The sequence below is a fragment of the Falco peregrinus genome, chromosome 5, assembly GCF_023634155.1.
Source record: "Falco peregrinus isolate bFalPer1 chromosome 5, bFalPer1.pri, whole genome shotgun sequence".
Classification (NCBI taxonomy): Eukaryota; Metazoa; Chordata; class Aves; order Falconiformes; family Falconidae; genus Falco; species Falco peregrinus.
In genome coordinates, this window is record NC_073725.1 from 71,613,798 (window position 1) to 71,635,940 (window position 22,143).

A 22,143-nucleotide genomic window follows, 5' to 3' on the forward strand; every position below is an offset into this window, starting at 1 on the left:
CATATTTTAAACATACTAGAGGAAGCAAATGTGGATCTAATTTACGGAGTGACATTCTTCCCCTTCTAGCATCAATGATGTCATTTAGATGGAAGGGAAGTGTACCAACCCCCCCAGAACTGCGCACTGCGATGGGTCTCAGTGGGGCCGGCTCCTCCTTAGGCACCACCTGCCACTGACCCCGGGCAGTTCTCCACCCAAACTCAGCACCAGAAATACAGACAGTCACGCTTTTGTAGCTTACCCAGGTGTTAACCAGTAAAATCAAACCGATATAAGGGCTAGAAAGAAGGAAGAGCACTATTTTCATAAGAGATATCATTTACAGGTAGAGATAAATAACATCCTACTCCACACAATGACAATTCAGGAGGGGAGGAGGGTAGAAATAGAGGGAATATCTATTAACGTTCATATTTCAGAGAAGGATATACATGGCCTACTCTGAAGAAACATGTTTTGAAAGGATCGTATTGTAATGCAATTAAGACTTATATTTTCCCTGCAGGTGTGTAAGTGTTGCTGTTCAAGAGTGAAGTCAGTACCATGCCTCAGGGTAAAGACTCCAGGTAGATTCTCAGAGACAGCACAGGCCTCTATCGCTTGAGCAGAGACCTCCTTGCCTCTCTTTTAAATGCATTTGTATCCTTTCGACATCAATGATTAAGCTCCCTCCCAAATCATCTTATGCCAGTTCTTTAGGACAGATAGTTAATAACAGCCCCCCAACATTTGGACAGAACACTGTATAAATTATCTGAATCATCTCTGTAAGAGATTTTATACAACTTCTAAGTGTTGCATATATTCTGAGAACTAAATTTGCAGCTTCCTTGTAGGTTTGGATACTCAAAAGTGATTTAAGTATTTACTCCTAAGGTCATGAGTGTCAGAGAAGAAAAGTCTCTGGATCCTTAAGGGCAGAAGAGTTCAGTTACTAATTTCCCCTTGTACCACAAATAACTGTCATCTTTCCCACATTTTAGTGGGAGAACGTGAGGATATGGCTGTTATTAAAAAAAAAAAACAACTTAATTATACTACTTCTGGTAGTAATCCAAGGATAGAAATAAAACATTTCACATTTAACAACTTTAAATTATGTTTTTCCTTTGCAATGCAAGTTCAAGATAGCTCTCACAATCATTTAAAAAACAACAAATATTGTCATACCTTCAGACAGGTTATTGTATTGTTTAAATAACAGTGGTTCCCACTCTAATATAAAAACAATATGATGAAGCTTTCTTCAAAATATTCCACTCTTCCACAGCACTGGTTTTGAACTTGCTAATTTGTAGAACTTTTTTTTTTTTGCCTCCCTCCAATGGCAACACAGAGCAATTTAAATTTAATAACAACAGGCTTGATTTTCTTGGTTATGTTTCACAAATATCTTGAAAATAGTTCATGGACCAAAAGGGTCTGCTAATCACAGGCTGACAAATACATTGTTCTATTGTGAGGAAAGAAAAGAAAAAACAAAACAAAACAAAAAAACAAAAGAGAAGAGCTCCCTAAAAACATTTCAGAAGCTAATAAATAAAACCCAAACCAGTTCCTAAGAAATTTTTTTTAATTTTCATTTTTATGGAAATACATTTTTTTTTATTTCCATGATACAAAAATGTTAAATATCAAACATTTTCTGAAATCTACCAATGCAGATAATTTTTTAAACAAATAAAGGGCTGGTGCAGTTAGCAGGTTTGTCACAGGTACCAAAAACATTTTTACAAAAACCCCACAAGCTGGGAAAGGAGGAGGGAAGAAACAGATCAAGACATAAGAGTGAAAACAGCAATAAGATGTGAAAACAAAGAAAAGCTACCTCCAACCAGGAAATTAATGTTTGAGAAACTTGTAAGTTACAGGTTCTTGAAAGGGTAAGCTACATGTGAAGTTGGTATTTAGATAAATACTGGCTGCACAGGGTGTGGGGGATACAGAATGGAAAACTAAAGAAGATTTCCAGATAAAGTAATTGGTAAAAAGCAACAGGCGAAGATGCAGTTCTACCTGTTTTAAGAATGCTGACAGCATATTGATATTGCCTGAAAAAATAGCTAAAAATTAGGAGATTTGTAGTAACTCCCCTCTAGCACAGCAAACAGCCTAGCACAAAGTCTTAAGAGTGCCAGTTCTTTTTGTACATTTCATAGCCAGCATGCCAAAGTAGGTGACCAAAATGCATTTAGTCTTGCTTCTTAAATCTAACATCATTTACGACAGCAAGTATTTCACATGATCAACAACGAATCATATACTAGTTAATATACACACAAGTAAAATTGACAGTGACTGTTCAATAAACAGTTTAAAATAATTAAACTGATTTTCAGGACACATACTGCTTTGTTAACACCACTTTATTTAAATAAAGTATGGCTTCCAAGAGGTGTATTCTTGCAACTGCTTTCAATCAGTTCCACTTGTTAAGGCAGTTGTTTCCTACCATGTTTCAGGGACTTCAAAAATTCCAGTGGAACTAGTTGTGAGGCTTCCTAAAAGACAGAGTCATGGAACAGTATATTGAAGACTTCAATATACAAACACTGAAAGGAATAAAAATCAAATCAAGAATCTTTTTATTCTTTCAGAGCATACAAAGACATAGTTTCTCCTCTAGAGCAAGGCTCTAGATACATTACTGGCAAGCCAATAGTTACAAAGGGAAACCAAAAGACTGTTTAAGTAGGCACTTAAAAAAAGCAACATCAATTTTCTTACCCTAATATTAACTAATATATTTTGCAGTTAATGAGTAATTTTTATCCATGCAATTTTGTTTTTACAGTAATTGTGATGATAAAGTTAAATAACAGTTTTCCCAAGTGCACTTGCAGTTATTCTTGTTTAAGGCAGTTGAGACACTGAAGAATATTTCCAGCCCAAATTAATTGGAGAAGAAAGATGAATTACACTAATACCAATAATGTACATTTCCATAATGCCAAATACAGAAGATTAATTTTATACTCGAAATTACAGTAGACAGTCTTGTCATTTTGCATATGCTTGCATGGCCCAATTGCCCTACTGAACTACAAAAAGAAAGCAATTTCCAAGCACAGCTTTTGAAAACAGCTAAGAAATATTTTACTTCACCAAATCAGGAGAAAGAATGCTTGGTATACAATACCACTTTCTGGATAAAAGTGGTTAAAGCAGATACTGAAATGAAGTTTTACCTGTTAATATACAGGCAGTGCTCCAGATGACCAATAATTAAGATATGAATACTTTTAATATAGTCTAATAAATTTCTAAAATAAATTACTAACAACTTGAAATGGAATAAAAAATAGATCAATAAAAATACTTTGAGATTTAAATTCATGTGACCAAAGGTGCAATAACTCACACAATGCAGCAAAAATACCAGGTGAAACATAGTCATCTGACTGCCACTTGCCTATCTTCTGTTTTGTGGTTTGGGTTTTTTTTATGTTTGTTTGGGGTTTTTTGTTTGGGTTTTTTTGGTTTTTTTTACAATTTCTGTATGATGCAATCATCAGTTTAAATAACTTTCCTGAACTTCTATGAATGTAATAGGGTAAGTCACTGTTATAAGTTACTTTGCAGTAAGTTAAGACATTCAAGAAAACTTCAATTCTGTTCAGGCTTAGGGTAGTTCCAAACAGAAAAGAAAACCATGCACACACACTGTGCTTACCTGCTGGAACTTGTTCTGTCTTGATCTTTTTGAACTTTTTGGCTCTCTTTTTACCATCTGGCAAGGACTCTGCACAGGACTGAGTCTGATCATATTCTGGACTTTGGCTTTCTCCCTCTTCCATATCATCAGAACCAGTTTCCTCCTGAATAGGACTCATGCTTCTCTTTCCCACTGTACTGGTACCTGTAAAACTGAAATGTACATGAAATAATAATTATGAACAAGTCAAGAAAAATTATTACATAGGTACTAGTTGTTGTGCATCTAATAAATGCTTATGAATGTAGTAGAATAAACTGTAGGAAGTGGTGTACCATGAATTTACATTATTTGGAAGAGGACTTAACTATAAAATTCCATAAATCATCTATTAACACAACCTTACATACATGAAGGCATTCATTCTTTGTCCTACAGATGGCTCAGGCTTAGCTGCTATTCTGATGAGATCACTCAACTCTAAAGCTGTTCTATATCCCTGCTTAGTTTTAATTTTTATTCTCTTAGTTACGAAAGCTCTTGTAAAGCATTCTCGATAGACACCAAGTTATACACAACTGTTAAGCCTCAAAACCACATCCTGATATTGAAAGGTTCTACATGCTAACTTGATCTTCTCTCCTGGAACTATAAGCAATTCTAAAAGCATTTCTGTTACATAAAGGTAGAGAAAACCATCAAGCTCCATATGACAAACTTTAAATCACGCCTTAAAGTGAAGAGTACTACCATCCAACAGACTGGTAAAATAAAAACCACAAAATATTGCACACTCATTTCATAGGTAGTATTTGAATGAAGCCTGACTAATACAGTATGAAGATGAACTTAGGAGTTCCATTTCATCTAGCATACATTGAAGTAACGCTGCATAGATTTTCATTCAACTGGAATGCTATTGTTAAGTTTCCTTGAAATACAAATGACAATATTTAAATTAGCATGAATATAAGAAAGAATGGAGTAGCAAAGGGGCTAATTAAAAAAATAGTTCCCATTACAAACTTCTAGATATGTGAAAGTCAGCTACTTAAATTTCCATTTTAGTTCTCCATTAGAACAACCAAGTTAAAAAAAAAGGAAGTTTTAGATTTACAAACCTTTAGTTTTTCATCAAGAACTACACAAAATGGCTGTATGCATCTAAGCCATGTTCTATTTCTTATTTACATAAAAATTAATACAGGTTTATAGAACAAAGCTTTATAAGCTTTTCTTTTTTTCCTTTCTAATCAACAATAGCTGGGATTTATGGTGTTTCAATAAGGTTTCAGCTAAAGGACTGTTAAATTTGGCTGTATAGTTTGGGTTTTGAAATGGAATTTTTTCAGCTGAACATTTTGCAATTTAAAACAGACCTCTCTGGGATGTCCAAAGGCAATAAACAAACATAAAACATATGATTACACCTCATGCTCTTACTGCCACTTCAGGAGCACAAACACCATTTACTTTGATGAATAGCTGGCTTTTCCTCCAAACATTCACACACAGAAGGCCTTCTTGCATGATTTCTTACAAAGCATCATTTTGAGTCACACTGCAACTACCATCAACACGTCAATATTGTCAAACAGGCAAAAACTAGGTTGAGAAAGAAAAAAGCTCTAGTGAAGAAAAAAGGATTTAGAAAATGAGAAACTACTCTTTTTTTAAAAAAACCCCATTGTTTAGAAAAGATTGTAAGAAATATACTTTTGGGAAAATTATTCTGAAAAATACATAAGGAATAAAAGCTCAGGAGCCATAAATTATGATCCCAGGATTTCTTAGACATATCATGAGCACTTGGCTCTTAGAAGGGAACTTGCACTCACTGTAGGTCTTATGGATGAATTTCATTTTTTTCAACTTAAAACTCTTGAGAAGTTATTGCAAATAAAGAGAAACAAGTTCTTGACCTTCACTGCACATTTAGCTGTGTACCAAAGAACAAAGTAGAAATTAATTTTAGGCCTTATGTTCTTTCTGCAGATAACCTCAAGGGGAAAAAAACCCACCAAAAGACTGGCAGCACGAAGTCCAAAATATATTTTATAATCAAGAACTTTTGACTTCTTGCTTTCTCCCAAGAATACTAATTTTATTCTACATTCATTCATTGATTGCATGGATTATAGACAGATATGGGTTGATTTTGTCTTATTCTTCTTGGACCTAAAATAAGAAATGTCATTTATTCACTTAGTAATTCTAGCAAATCACTATGGTTGCATATACAAGTTAGAGCACTACTCAGAGCAAAGTTCAGTTTTCTAATTGCACCAACTATTTTGGAGTATGTCCATATTTCTGTCTCAATTTCCTTACTCTGTTGAGAGACAACTAAACAAAGTGGAAGAACAGTACAGACTAACAGCTATTAATAACTGGCCATTCAGACATACTTGTGTAGGGTCCTCAACTGTGTGGATACCTGAGCCATTTAGAGACACAGACTTATATCTTCCATTAACAAATATTGCACTTAGGTTTCAAAACACACATGTACAACAGTCACCCAGGCAATAATAATTATTTTTTAAATTAATATAGTTAAAGAGGTTCTGAAATTTCTTTTGTATATTGAAATGCAGATTGGTCTAACTTTTAAAATAAAATTACTAGCCAAGGTTGGGGTGGGCAGGGGGTGGGCAGCAGCAGAGACCCAAAACACCCCACCACAAGAAAAACCTATCATACATTGCCAGTTGGCAAATCTACTTAGTGAACACAATATAGCTTTCACAACAGTCAGTGACGATGGTAGGCGGGGTTCTAAGCCTCTTCAATGACAGCAGTTTCCACTAGTCCTTTTCCCCTGACCTCTCCCTTCTGTTGACCTATTTTAACGCCAGCCCACAGGCAAACCTGACAAGGATGAATGCCACTGGAGAAAGGTGGTATAAACACAAAACCCTAGATTTTATTTATGATTTCTATTCCTATTCAGTACAATCCTGATCACAGAAGAATACAGTTTTTTTGTTAAATTCCAGCAGTATGACTAGGAATATCAGTACTAAACACAGTTTAACGCATCAACAGGATGTAGAGGACTTCTATATCGCTCTACTGCCAGAAAGAGCACAGATTCCATCTGATTAAACTGCCCATGAAGTTTGTGACATCATTTCAGCTAATAAATAGCAGCAATCCAATTAGTACTATGGCAATTATTTTGAAAAATCAGCAACTGGGGGGGGGGGGGGGGGGGCGGCAAGAGGTAGGAAAAAAATTATGACAAAGTAGCATTAAACATTTTGTTTTGGAAATGTTCTGGAAAAGCATGTCCAACTTACAAAAGGATCACTTACTTCCATCACAATAGAGCATATTGAATTGGCCTGGATATATACAGACCTCCAACTTCAATTAAGTTTCATTTAAACAAAAACATAATCCTGTGTTCTCTCTCCACTTAGAAAAACACTGGAGGGAGGGGAGTAGTTTATGACCCAACACAACAATCAGTCATTTCAGCTTAACAGCAGGTGAAATCACCTGAAATAACACTATAATACTGGAATACCATAATAATTTTCTTGCAATATTTATTCTCCATATCTTTAATGACTCAGCTTTTCCCAATTCTTATCCTTTATTTAGTAATGAACCACTATAAACGACCATTTCTGTAAAAAACACAAAAGAATCATCAGAGGAAATCCATGAACATTTCAAAAATAAGATAATCTTCCGCAAAATAAAGAAATTCAAGGAAGCAGTGCTACAAACAGCACCCTGACTTGACAGAAGATGCAGCAGTCCTGGTTTTAGCTAGAAAATGTGTAAGGCAAAATGGCATATCGCTTTCCTGTACTTCATACTAATGCAAGTCTTCTGCTATTGACCTTATTCTATTTTACTAATTCCTAGATGATGACCAGGAAAATTAGAATACATAAGTACAAGTAGAGCAGGATACCCAATTGTACATAGAACGTACTCTATTACTCTATTTGATTTTTCATCCTGTGGTTTAACACTATTTTGCTAAAGAAAAGATCTTAAATCCATGCATTTAACAGTCACAGCAGAGCTGGCTGGCAGGCAGTTATTTGCTAGCACAACACAGCCAGTACTGTGTAATACACAAGAGGCCATGATTCATCTGTTTCAAAAGTGTGTTCTGAATAGCGAACGGCTTTAAAGAAGCAGATCTTACTAACTGCTTGAAGTTTTGTCATATGCATCAGTTTCTCCTCTACTTCTCTACCTGACATTAATGATCAGGCATATTTCCATTAAAATCAGTTTTGATATCTAACAGTAGAAGTTATATGCAAGGGATATATATTAATTACAAGTGATTTTACCTTGTGACTGCTACTATACTATATTTTCTGTAGAGTAGTTCCTCTATAATATGAGACTGTAGGTTTTTTAGTAGGACAGGAATTAAAGAACCTTTGGTACATACTTCTCAATCTGTCAATTTAAGACAAAAGTTCCTTACAAGAAACACCCAACAACTTCATTACTGAATGAAAAATTCAGGATATATTGCCATCACGGAGAGCAACAGCTATTCTGCAACTGTGCTGCCTGACAGAAACTGATGCAGCAAGCTTGTTAAAAAATAAATAAATAATGGATGTAGTAACACAAAACTATTCTAAGTGATCAGCTGCTAGATACATCACAGTATTGACGGCTCCATTATATATGATTCAAATTAATCTGGACAAATATACACACATATACCTGCACACATATATATTTGTCCTGAATGCTTTATATAAATATTTATATTTTATATTAAAATGGTTATATATGATATACAAGAATATAAATAAATATTTCGGAGATATCTTTGGAAACAAAAGGAAAGTGTTCACCTGGAGTGAACTGAAAGACCACAAGGTTTGCAGTTCCACGTTATACCTAACCAAATTACACTTAAAAGGAAACATTTACAAAAGATTAGCTGACAAGAGAACACACTAACTAGTAACAAATAAAAATATTATTAACAAAAACATGTCAAAAGACCTGCATGAATGAGAATTTGGGACAGAACCAAATCACTTTATTAATGGAATGAGAGAACAAAAATTCATGTAACATCAGTTACAAAAAAGTTCTATCAACAAAATAAAGGCTGCTATCCAAGACTATCAAAGTGTTGATCATCTGAAAACAAGGGTGCTTTTCGTAGAATTTTACAACACTAGAAAAAATAGATCAAAAATTTTCAAGGAGATTAAGTGCTTAGGCATATAACTCATTGTGGTGTATCATAATTTTAAGGAAAGAATTCATGGAAAATTTTATTCAGCAATTTTCCAAATTATACATTTGTGGTAGTCCTCAAACTTCTTCAGGAGATGACAAATCAGTGTTCCATATTTACTGTTTTCTGAAGTATGTGTTAAAAGAAGAAGTTGTCTATGGTTCAAACCATAAGCTGCCACTCTAACCACCTGTCTAGAATCTGTCAGATACCCCAAAGCCAACATCCATCCAGAAGAGATACTTCCCTTAGTAGAAATAAAACTAGGACTCAGTATTTCTTTGCAGTAGACTCAAGATGTGGTATGTATTTTCAGACTAAGTAATAGACTTAATTATAGACCTAAACCTTAGCCACGTGTAAACTAGCATCAGGACAATCTTTAGAGCTCCTCATCTCTTCACAGCATACAATTCCAAGTCTTCCTAAGTAAACTAATTCAATTAAACTAGTTTCATTTGATAAGGATTTTATCACCAGGTTCCTCCATAGGTTTTTTTGGAATCAAACTTGTGTTTAGCACATTTAGAATTCCCACCATGACGAAAGCCATGAACATCTGACTGCCAGCCAAAATACACACCTGCATTTAATTTTGCGAAGTAGGCAAATCACAAGCTCATGTTAAGTCAGAAGAACAGAACAAGTTTAGTATATTTATTACATGACTGATAGCATTTATAAGAAGATGTAATGAGAGAGAGGACTTATAATAGCATTCCCAAGAAAGAAAAAGCAGGAAGACCTCAGTGTTCGTTTTATGACCACCTCATTTGTTCTGACTAACCAGGAAAAAAACCCAAAACAACCAAAACCAACAAATCAAAAAAACTCCTCCAAATAAACAAAACAACAAAACCCCAAAACATCACCTTTTTATGCCGAATTTATAGACTCTGGGGGAGGGGGTGGTGGAAGAAAAAAATGGCAGTAACGTGATAGGATAATTACGTGTTATTTTAAAATATTTTATATTTTCATTAAAATATACAAAAATACATTAACACTAAAAGACCCTTCCTATTCACAGCTACACAGATGACTAAGAAGCCTCCTGTTACCATCGTATCTAAAAGCCATCATTAATATGAGAGGGTAAAAATGGAACAACAAATACACACAGCAAATACACCTACTACAGGATACAACATACCAGAATCAAAACTGGCATCTCCTGACTTATTGTTGTCCTTAAATAATGAACTAAAACCCATTTCAGGTTTTATTTCAAAAGTTTAAAGCCATGCAAGTATCATCATTTGCCTTCTTGTTTCTGAAACATAAGAACGATTTCATCAGGACTGTTCAAGATTGTAATTTATACCCTCCTCTGTGGCATGGAAAGTATTACCACGGAAAGTCATCCAAAACCCAATACAGCCTTTACAGGGGTATAAAATGACAGCTAAGTTTCCAGATAACACAAGCTATTCAGAGGTGTCAAACTAAGAAAACAATTATTTTATTTTGGTTATAAGAAATGGTACTGCTACATCAAGCTCCGAAACTGTGATCTGACCTGCCCTCAGGATCCCAGTATCTTAGAAATTTGTCTAATCACATTTGTGATGGAACGCCCTCTGCTCCTTTAGCTATGATCTTGTGACAGCTGATATACCACTACTGATTTATATCCAAAGAAATATGTACAGGAAAAAAGTAATCCATTGGTGAAGAACTACCTGAAAATTGCTAGACTTCTAATAAAAATTCAATAAAAATACAAGAGTTGGCAATGCAAGAAAAGTCTCACCTGTTAACACAGTAGTATCGACTCTGGGAAACATAAGGTGTGCATTGAGTTTTTAACTGCTTTCTCTCCATCTCCTTCCAACTATCTTCTGTACATTTTCTCTTTGCCTGTTTTTCTTCATGTTTTTTCTCAACATATTCTGCATATGTCTGGATCCTATAACTTTCAGCATATCTGCTGGTGTTTACAGCTATGGAGAAGAAGAGTGATGTTATATACAAAACACCGTTAAATGACAGCATGCCCTCTCCTGAAATAACTGATTTTGAAAAGCAGAAGGCAGTGAACTACTTGCTCTGTTCATATAAACAACTTCTAGTTCTATTGATAATGATTTGGGGGGGGTGGGGGTGGGGGGAGACAGACAGAAAATAAAGAAAATTAAAAAAAAATTGTACTCTCCTAAATTCACATTTGAATTAGATATTCAAAACTCTTCTCAGAGTCAGGCTTCATACAAAAAGGGTTAAATCTACTTAAGACTTTTCTTTTAAATTAGAAACCATCAATTCTTCAGTTGCAGCCCTCTTCCAGATCGCTTGTTGGCAAGAAAAGATTTCCTGGATTTTTTCCCCTTTTAGTCTCATAACTTAACCCAGCAGGTTTATTTTGCAAGTCTGCCAGGAAAAGACGACATTTGCAAAGCCTCTGCCAAAACTCTATTTGATTGCTGTGAAACATAAGCTTATTTGAGCTGCACTTTTGGTTGCACAAGATATCCATGGAAGCAGCACTCAGCTAATATCCAGCTGTTCTGTGCTTGGATCTTTCTAATGTCTGGTCTCCATTTAACTAAAAAAGACTGCGAGTTCAAGGTAGAAGGATTTCTGTCCATGCAAAATTAGAATCACCTCGAAAATAAAGAAAAACCTTCCACTGCCTTCACTCAGCAAAAATTTACCAACGTTCCTTCAAGTCCCAGCATCTTCACAGCTCTCAGCCTCTAGTCTGCAAGCCAAGCTCTGGCCTGAAGCCATCACTATAACAGATGATTCAGCAAATTAAACTGACTGTCAGTGGTGTCCTCTGCTGTTTTCAGTGTAACTCACTGAAAAAAAGTATTGTAAACCAACCAGTAAATCAGTTTAAATATATATTTAAAAACCCCAAACAAACATACATGTTTTTCATATATTTGGGCTACACATTTCGAAATACCGTAATTGTAATGAAGACAAAATTCTGATTTTACTACTTCTAATCTTTTTGTAGATATTTCAGATGCATATCCAAACTTCTGATTTAGCTGAAGTGTTGTCACCTTGAATACAGATATTCGGTATTACATCTAGTCCAAGCAAGTTCCAACATCACAATTCAAAAAAGGTGAGGAAGATAAGTGAATATTATTTTCCCCCCCTTTTTCAGAACAGAGCATCCATTCTGCATATTGGCTATGCTACTGTGAAATGAATTACCTACAATACCCGTCACAGCACATAGATGCTGCTGCTGCAAAGTTTTTCAAATTTAGTAAAACTAGGCAACAGCATCAGGTATTTAATTTTAATCCCAAGAATAGATACCAGCAATTATGATCAACAGCCTCATGAGATTGTTGCACTAACCAAAGAGATGTTATGCATACTTCCTTTCGCACCCCTTATATTTGGGCTGAGCTGTGAAGTTACAGGATCTGTTTATAAGAACTAGGAGCATATTTATTGCCCATGAAGCTATGGTGCAGGCATCATGAATGAATTAATAACACTTACTGCATGCAAGCCGACATTCCTCAGGGTAAAATTTGTTTAGTTCACTCAAGCATGTTTTTACTAGCTAAAATCATGCACATAGTTACCATGGATCATCTGATAAATAGTGATTTGTTAAAACACAATAACCATTTCACATTATTCCTTTTGCCAGAAACTAAGAGCCAAAGTTATGGCTCTCGCTGAAAAACCTGGCCTGTATTTAATGGGGGTGGGAGGAATCATCCTTATGCAGCCTGAAGGTAATTTTAAAATAACTTCTGTGTAAGAGTTAGTATTTTTGAACAAAGACAACTGTGCTTCCTTGAAATAAGGCCTGTATTTTATACCAACCCATTCATATTACACATAAATACACAAATACATGCATATACAACTATCTCTATACATAGTTAATATAAAATTTATATGCTGAATATATCATTTCATGCATTGAACAACTGAAATGAAGGCATACGGAAAAATCTAAGGAGCCATACAGATAAATCAATCTTGCATGGTCTTGAACTGAAAAGCAGCTCCCTGTAAAAGTTTAAAATACATTTTCTCTGATGCTTTTTTGATGAATGCAGTCCATATTGCCAAACAAAGCAAACACATTTACATCACTCTGCATTGCCAACAGAAGAAATGCATTGCTAGAATACTTTGTAAACTCTAACAATCCTAACAAATTCTAACAAAAAGGGAATTTAGGGAGTTTGTTTACTTATTTATTTAAATCATGAGAAGACAAATCTTTCTGTGAGAAACCTGACCTAGTAACCAACACCAAATAGCTACATTTCATTACACTAGTTGCAGTCATAAAGTTAAGTTTCTGTCTTACAGTAGAATAACATTAATTGCACCCTATTTTAGGAAAAGCATTTTAGAGGATGGCATCTTCCCTAGTTATGAGGCAAGCTATTAAACAGACTGGCTGTCAAGTGATGCAAGAGGAATGTGTAAAAAGATACTCTTTCATCAAGTCCTTGCATTTACGCAGAACAAAATCCTGACAGATGGCCACTGACAATATTAAGCCTCTTAATAAACAGACAAATAAATGATCTGTGTAGGTAAAACCCCCACAATATATAAACACAATAAATACACAGAACTACAGAGATTAAGGCTACAATACTAAACACTCAAGTTTATGAAATGGTAAAGTAAAAATTCACCTTTAAGTGAAGACTTAAAGTGACCTCTATACAGATGCTGCATTAATCTTATCTGATCATCTACGTAGAACACAGGACTGCTGCCTCAGGTGGATTGACAGCATTCAATTAGTGAGTAGCTAATTCAGTAATTTCAACATTTTATTCTCATTACTCATCATATAGTTCCACAGCCTTATTTATTGACTCCTAGGGCTATTCATGCTGCATTTAAAAAAGCAAAAGTTTGCATGTGCTCTTTTTTGCATCATGGCATTATTCAGTATTTCAAAGTAAAGCTCATGAGCTGAAGCAGCAGTGCTATGTGCCTATTTTATAAACAGAAAGCAGGAGAAAAGACTCCAACCCCAAACCAGAGGGTGTCTCAAACTAACCTAAACGGAATTAAACTGTCCACTACAGAAAGCATTCTATCACGGTTGGTTTCCTACACAGCAAATGTATTAACATATCCCCAGAGAAGCCACAAATCCAAAATAAATAGTATGTGATCACATAGCCATAGACTTTTCAATGCATAACTCACCTACATTATGTTACATATTAGTGAAATTGGCATTCCAATATTAATATTCTTTTTTTAGCCTATATGCATTTTTCAGGCCTTTAAGCATACCCCGGCAATTTCTGCTGCGAGGTACATCACACTGTTATACATATGACTAAGTAGTTGAACCAGAAACTTTAAATGCATTTCTCCAGCCTCTCCCACTAGAATTATGGAAGTTACTGATAGTTGCTAGTGTTGATTCAATATAAAAAGCATTGGGCACACTCTCTGTTAGCTTCTCTGAGGAAAAGATGCATGAACTTGACAGAATTCTCAATAATTAGTCAACATTTCTGCTGATTTCTGGTCACATATTCGCCCCTCCAATTTGTATTTTTCCCAGTTCAGTCTTTTCTGGGTGTGTCTAACTTGTATCAGTCTTGCCATCTATCGTAACACTAAACATTCTTCAATATTTAACTCACTGTTTCCTGTTTTCTCTGGGTTTTCCCCAATTTAACCAAGCCACATCCTATTATCCATTTTGGTTCTTTATCCCAGGTTTGATTTGGGGTTTTTTGGCTTTTTTTTTTTCATGTAGAATAGTCCTTGCCAAATGTATTTTTCTTTAGTGTCAAAGCAGTTTATTTTCAAACCTGTTCCAATCACAACCTTTTTGCTCCATCTATACATGCAAACTAATTAGTTCTCAATCTCACACCCGTTCACTAGATCTTTGGCCATCCCTTGCCTAAAACAAGGGAGCAGAGCTGGCAGTGGGGCTGGAACCATGTGCTGGTCTATGTAGTACTACAAGATGACTTGGGGAAATGAAACCTTGGTCCATCTCCAAGACAACCAGCACATCCCAAACAAGCAAACTAAAACATATGATAAAAAAATACTCCATTACCATTATTTTTTTTCTTAAAATGGTCTGGTTTGAAAGCCAAACTAAAGAATGTCCTTGTAAAGAACAAGGACAGCATTGGGACAGCTTTCCCTCCGTGCCCACCACACCAAATGAACAGTTTTTAAAACCATGAGCAATCTTTAGGATTAGGAAGGAGGCAGGCTATACCAACTCCTTCTCCTTCTGTAGTAAGTCCATGTAGTAACCGAGTTAATTATGAATGGCACTCATTCATATACAGAAACACAGCGCAGATTCAATCTCACAGTGTTTGTACTCTCTTCTCTTCCAGTACACAGAGTGAATGAAGTTCTAAACTAGCTGGCTACTTTATTGTATTATTCAGTGATTTTCAAAATTTCACTGGCACGTAGAAGAATCTAGAAGACTACAAAACATGTATGTTTCTTTAGCAGGGAAGAAGTGATCCTGGGAATAACTGCCCTAACATAGTATGTTACTCTTAGTCCTGACAAAAGAACAATTTTAAAAAAACAACTGAAGGTAGTGGATTAGACCATTTTCTCAAGTGTGGTTACAAAAAAGTTATCTAAACTGTGTTACTTTTGATGGTCACCAGGTCAGAGGATTCAAATTAATTTGTATTTCAACAGAAAAATCTGAACTTTTCCTTAAATCCTGCTTTTAAAGTGTTGGGGATTTTTTTGGTGGTTTGGTTTTTCTTAGGCTTTTGGAGGTTTTTAATTCTTTTAATCTGGAATGCTCACACCAACTCATCACCAATCAGCTGAACAGCACAGTGGAGTTTTAGGAGAGTAAATCTATCAACATTGCTACTGTCAAAACTGATCTAAGGCCTCATTAATTTAGCAGAGTAAGACACCTACACGACAGACAGGACTCTTTAGAGCCTTGGTCATGAACCCACACTAACAAGGCAGCTATTCTGTTGAGTTGGATGTACTCTGCATACCCTTTGCTTAAAGCTTTTATTGAGATGAAACCTTATGTTGAAAGTAGATAAAACTTTTCAGGATAAGTATTCTGCACAGTTTTACATCTAATAGAGTCAAACATATTTCAGTTGTGACTGAAAGGAGTAAAAAATAACTGCTAATTCAGCTACAGAAATCCTGATTGCTTGCTTTCCATTTTCCGTAATAGCTGCGCTGCTGCACCAAAACCCTTTTGCACATGTCAAGGCAACTACAGCAGACTGGCCCAGCATTGCTGAATGAAGTGACACTACATCAACGTGCTTCTTGATATCCTTGTCCTCAAGAAAAGTTAAAGAGAAGAAAAAAACTCACTGCAGTTTATTTTTTTTAAATATATTCCAAAATCTGAGACTTACATAAAACAAAGTATCAAGATTCCATGAAAGATTCTCTGAGATCATCCTGCACTGAAGCATCATGAGGGGAAAGTCTAGGTGTGCTCTGAGGTCAGGAGATAAATAATTAGGCTCAGACTTCCACATGGTTAAACGTTTTTACCAGTAAAAAAAAAAATTGTAAGTGAATTTTAATTAAAACCTGTAATACAGTGTAATTTTGGATCCCAGCATCACTTAGAAAAATTCAAAATACTGTTTACATACCTCAGTAATTGAAACAAAAGCTGTGAAATGTATCAACTCATTTTAAAAAAATCCAAATCAAATTAAAAGGTAGTCAGAAGACTTCCAATGGTATATTAAGAAAAAAAATTACTGTATTCAAACTTACAGGGTACAGGTGTTTTTTTGAATTTTTTTTGTTTGTTTATTTGTTTTGGTGTTGGGATTTTTTTTAACTGATAAGAAAAAAGGCTGCAGGTGCCTGAAGGCAAGTCTGTAATTGGCCCTCCTAATTCTGCATCAGTAATGCCAAAAGTTGTAAAATACCTACATTATGATTTATACCACTGGTTCCACTGTAAAAATGACTAAAACATATCAACCAGCAATTAATTTTCTTGTTATGGTCAAGACTCCTGAACAACGCAAGTAGAAACTCACCATATCTCAATTGCCTGCATTTACTAGTACAGAAATGCTTTCAAATCAACACTGGAGAATTGTAATTTCCAGCAGTACTAGTAAAGTGTTCAGATCTGTTAATCTACAAATGAAAAATGTAAAGTGTATGGAACATTTCCTTTCTAGTCAGATAGGAGGTCTCAATGTCTATTATTACTCAAAGCAGAGAAAGCTCAGATCTGAAAGACTTTTCAGAAGGAATCTGAACCCATGGTCTGGCTAGACAGCCGATTTAATCTAACACTTGTTACCAAACGGGAGAATCTTGTTCTTTAGCCCCAGCTCCAAGCCACCTGGTCCTGTGCCCTCCTTTACAGTGTTTGTGGGTTTTATTGACCTGCTGATAAGCCGGTTCACCTCACTGAACAAGCAGGAATGTTTCTTTATTATTTTTCTGGACACAGAACCAGCAAAAGAAAAGCAGTGAGAGCTCCCTGTTGGAGTGGGGAGTCAACCCCCTTTATGTAACCATGAAGGATTAAGAGTGGCACAAACCACGAGCTATATTTTAATACCAGCAAACTAAACATTTCAGCTAAGGCTGAGCAGTTGCAGGAAGCACAATCCTGTAAAATCTGGTGACATTTCTGACACTTGTTAAAAACTTCAGAACATGAACTAGTGAACTGAATTTGGAGACATCCCCATGGCAGCACTGTCCAGAAGACTGCTCAAGACTAATACAGACATTTTTAACCAAAGTGCCTATTAATGCTCCACATGTTGGGTGCTTCAGAAAGAGCTATCCAGGTAAAGAGTTCATCCATCAGATAAATTTTCTAGAGAAATGATTGCACCCCATTGTCAGGATTAACATACTCACTACTGTATCAAATAAGTGTGTTGATACTGTCCCCCTCATCTAAAAAGGCATCCCAAATAAAACTAAATCTTTAACTTTTCCATTTTGATAACCATTAGCACCCACAAGGAGTGCAAAACCTACAGATAACTGCTGAAGTCTTCCTACTGAAACCATTTCACTCAAGTCCTTACATAGCATACAGGCATGTATGACATCTTTACAATCTTTTGAAAAACTATGTGCAGTTTTAAGGTAACGTATGTTTTTTAAAAATCCAAAATGTATGAAAATAATGCAAAAGCACACACATACAAGGTGATTATACCTTTACTACAATTATTACAACTATTACGTTGTCATCTAAAATGCCATTTTGATGCAGCACAAGAATGCAAGCCACTCAAAAATTGAGGAGAAATAGCAATATTTTTGTAGCCTACTCTCTCTCTCTCTATATATATATATTAGTGTATGTATACACATATGCATCACATAAGATTCAACACTGCAAATTTAGCATCGTAGGCAGACACTAATGCAAAATTTAAGCCAAGCTTCCCTAAAACATCAAAACCTTATGGATCTCAAAAAACCAAAATTTGATGGGAGGAGGAGAGGGAAAATCACAAAAAGTTAGAGAAAATGTTTGAGACTGCACATAATTTGAATAAAAAGTAAAACAACAATAATGGCTGAGATCTGACATACTGCAGCATGACTCCAGCTTCCTTGGCCTACATTAAGGAAGTTTGCTGCCCAGAGCGTGTATCTGACATGAATTTCACATTATCTTATTGGTGAGAACACAGTTTCATGAAATACATCTTTTTTCAAAGAATCCGAGTTAATACAGTGGATACTACCTGCTATTTCCCCAAATTCAGTGAGAAAAGACTAATAAGCACACAATCTCAAAATATATGTGTATATTTTTTAATTGTGGTGGCAAGCATTCATGCTAAGTAGAAGGTTCTATAGTAAACCTTATAAAACACTAATAAACCATAAAATCCAGCCCTGTGAGAAATGCACAAGTTCAGAAGATTAATGATTTAAAGAAGAATCATTGAAAGGCCATCACAATTTCAGCTGCTGCACTTTAGTCCATTGCTCCCCTGCTGTCTAAATACATTGGTCTTCTCAATGCCTAGAGGAAGAAGATATCTTGCATGCTGTAAATCTGTATGAGCTCATGTATCAGGGTACTAACATGTGGAACAACTTAACGTTATTTCATAACTTGCTATTTATGACAAGCAGTTGCTTTTCACATGTATTCAAAATTTCAGGTTAGGTGTACTTATTGTATTTTAAAACGGCAAGAAAAACATTCTCAGGAAGATTCTCAGGTTAAAATTACTCTTAATTTGAACCACTGGTCTTAAAATATTGTAGAAATTGCTCACAATTGGAACATAGATGTTATTAAACTGCACCTAAGCCTTAGGCGAAGAGAATCAAGAGCAAGCATTAGTTGTTAACGGAAAACAAACATGTTTTAGAAATCAACCCACCCTCAAATAACAGCATTTTTTATAAGTACATTTTAGGTGGCCTATGAAGACTTCACAAGAACAAGGATAGCTAAAGAAACCTCCCTTTAAGAGTGTATCTAGATTCTTTTTAAACCGGTGACCTAAAGAGTCACTGAAAGTTGGCTGGAAACAAAATTCAAGGAAACCACGAATAACAAGAACTTATCATTGACACTAAGCATTAGCTCAGGACCCACAAGACTAGCTGAGGTACCAAAATGGTTTAAATTCTGAAATATTTCAGGTTGCATCAATTTCTTAAATAAAATACTGGATTTAAAGTTAAGACAAGCTGAAGGCTCTCCCATCTTCCCCAGCATTTCCAGACTATTTGTGTGAAGTCTAGACCCATGTAAGTCAACAAGCATTGAAATAGTATTTATTTCAAACCTTTCCAGATGAAAAGCCAACTTTATAAATATACAAAGCTGAACAACATCCAAAAGCAAGCTTATCTAGGAAGCTGAAAGTCATGAGTCAGAAGCTGTACAACAAAAGTTGGTTCTGAAAATTCTTGTACTTAACAACTGTCAGAGCACACACTGCTTCACCTTTGCTACAGACTTAAAAGCATGTGCTCCATGTTTGACAGCAATGCTGAGACCACGTGAAATACAATTTGGCTACAGTAAGCTCTGTCTCCCAGATGTCCAGCTGAAGGAATATCAACCATTTAACAAATTCTTATTAATTACCTACCTTGAACAGCAAACCTCAACAGAAAACGTCCATTATTGTTTTCAGGTGCTTGTAACTTGGAAATCAGTTTACAGTAGAGTATATTGCAAAGAAGTGACAACTTAGAGCCATCTAAACCACCATTTTTACAAACTCATTACCTTTAACATGACAACATAGCAGTTCAACAGTGATAACTGACATACAGAACAGCCTACTAGAACTCAGGAGCAATCTTCCCCCACTAACGCAGGTAAAACTTGCACTTACAGACATGGCAGGCACCTAACTCCATGGTGGTTAAGAAATGGATAACTAACATTTGCCTTAGTGCAGCTTCCACTTCAAGCCACAGTTTACGTTCTAACTGTAAAGAGCAATATGACTTTATCAAAAATAAGCCTTTTTTACTCATACTAAATTAGAGTCTGCCAATATGCAAGTCACATGAATAACCAAATAAAGTGAAGAATCTTGGACATTGTTATAAGCAACAAAATAAGAAGGTTAAGGGATTTGCTTCTTTTTTCCCCAAGGTTTTTGTTTTATGTGGTTTAAGCATGCTATGTTCAGTTTGAAACCTAGGAGCAGCTCCAAAATTGCCTATAAAAATACTGCCCTTTCCCCTACTTATTTTTTCAGAGGGAAATAAATAGCAAAGGGAACAAGTCTTTTTATCCTATGCAAAGATTCATAGGCCCTTCACAGTAACACTTTAACAATTATGAAGTTGTAACATGCATTCTTCCTCGTCACATACACACTACTGACTACCATGGGAAATTTGAAGAGCTAATTGTTAGTTCAATTCAGTTAATCAGATTTATACTTTTTAAACAGAAAAACATATGGACCAATGTTTTATCAATCACTTTTTGACTAGGTCTTAATGGTTATCATCCATGATATTACATAACTCAGGAACATTATTTTAAAGAGCACTTGGGGATGAATAGATACATTTTATTATTACCTACATATTCAAAATGGATTTCTATACATATTAACATGAGAAATCCAACATATTCCCAGGGTGTAGATGAACAAATTTTTATTCCATTTAGAATACCTGAAGCCACCAGAGTTAAAAGCCACAGAAACAGTATAGAAAGCTTATACAAAGTGTCACATTTTAAGATATCTGTCACTTGCTTGATGTAGAGGTTAAGCATGAGCATGAAAATGAATTACAATTGATTAGCTGAAATGTGAAAGACATTTTAAAGAAAAAAAATCCCCATTGTGTTTTGTTATTTTTGGTTGTTTTTTTTTTTTAATCTGGTATAAATTAATCTTTAAGTAAAGCAAAGCTTTTCAGAGATTTCAAATAGCACAGAAAAACTCCGTATTTAGGACACAAGTTTATCACAATTTCAATACAACGGTTAGATACAGTTACACAAAACTAGTAATATGGACAAATCACATGTTTCAAATTCCTTTTTAACACCTACAAAGCTGAAGAAAATGAAAAAGCTTTGGAGAAAAGTTTTTAAGAAACAAGCAAGATTCAGAAGCTGGTTATCCTATGTACATCAGGGCATGACTACAAATCAGTCTTTAAATGATTTGCTGTTCAATTCTGTAACTTTACATTACTTTAGTCAAATACTCAGTAGCTGAATCACTGCTACAACTGAAAAATAAAGACACCTCCCCGATCTGAACTGACTTTAGAAAAGAAATTGGTAGACCTAGAATCAGTTACAACTCCATGCAGATTATTACAAAACTGATCCAATTTTTCATAGCTTTTCCTACACAGTTCCCTTATTAAAAGGGATGCAAAATAAGTCTGGATGTTTTTACAGTGCTTAGACTCATATATAATGCAAATCTGACCACCTTATCAGTACAGGGAAACTTCCACACACCCTTGATGTCCTCAGTCCATTTATTTTCCATAAATGTTTTTGTTGCATGTGTGCTTTGTTAACTACACATATTAATACCAGCTGAAAGCCAGAAACATCTTTAAGAGGTAAGCGTAAACATGTCTGCAGCAACATCTTGCATTGTATCATACTGTTTGACAGTTCTCCAAGGTTTTTTATATAGTCCAGAAGATGCAGACATATTTATATAAACAGGTTAAAAACCAGTCCACATCATTAGTTTTTCCTAGGTTCTTCACTTAAACACGGATCACTAAATCACAAGTTCAAATAGTAACTTTTATGGCCAAAGCAGTTCATTAAAGAATTTAAGATCAG

At 35.2% G+C, this 22,143-nt stretch overlaps 1 protein-coding gene across 4 annotated transcripts in view; it reads right to left on the reverse strand.

Moving 5' to 3' along the window:
• Window positions 1-1,558: 1,558 nt before the first annotated feature.
• Window positions 1,559-22,143, reverse strand: part of PARN (poly(A)-specific ribonuclease) — a 60,220-nt gene continuing 39,635 nt past the window's right edge. For all 4 annotated transcript variants that reach the window (XM_055804627.1, XM_055804631.1, XM_055804629.1 and 1 more), the window contains exons 22-24: window positions 10,648-10,837; window positions 3,677-3,870; window positions 1,559-2,504 (exon numbers count right to left, since the gene is read on the reverse strand). In XM_055804627.1, coding sequence (XP_055660602.1) covers window positions 2,452-2,504; window positions 3,677-3,870; window positions 10,648-10,837 — 437 coding nt within the window. In that variant the 3' untranslated portion in view covers window positions 1,559-2,451. The remainder of the gene's footprint in view (window positions 2,505-3,676; window positions 3,871-10,647; window positions 10,838-22,143) is intronic.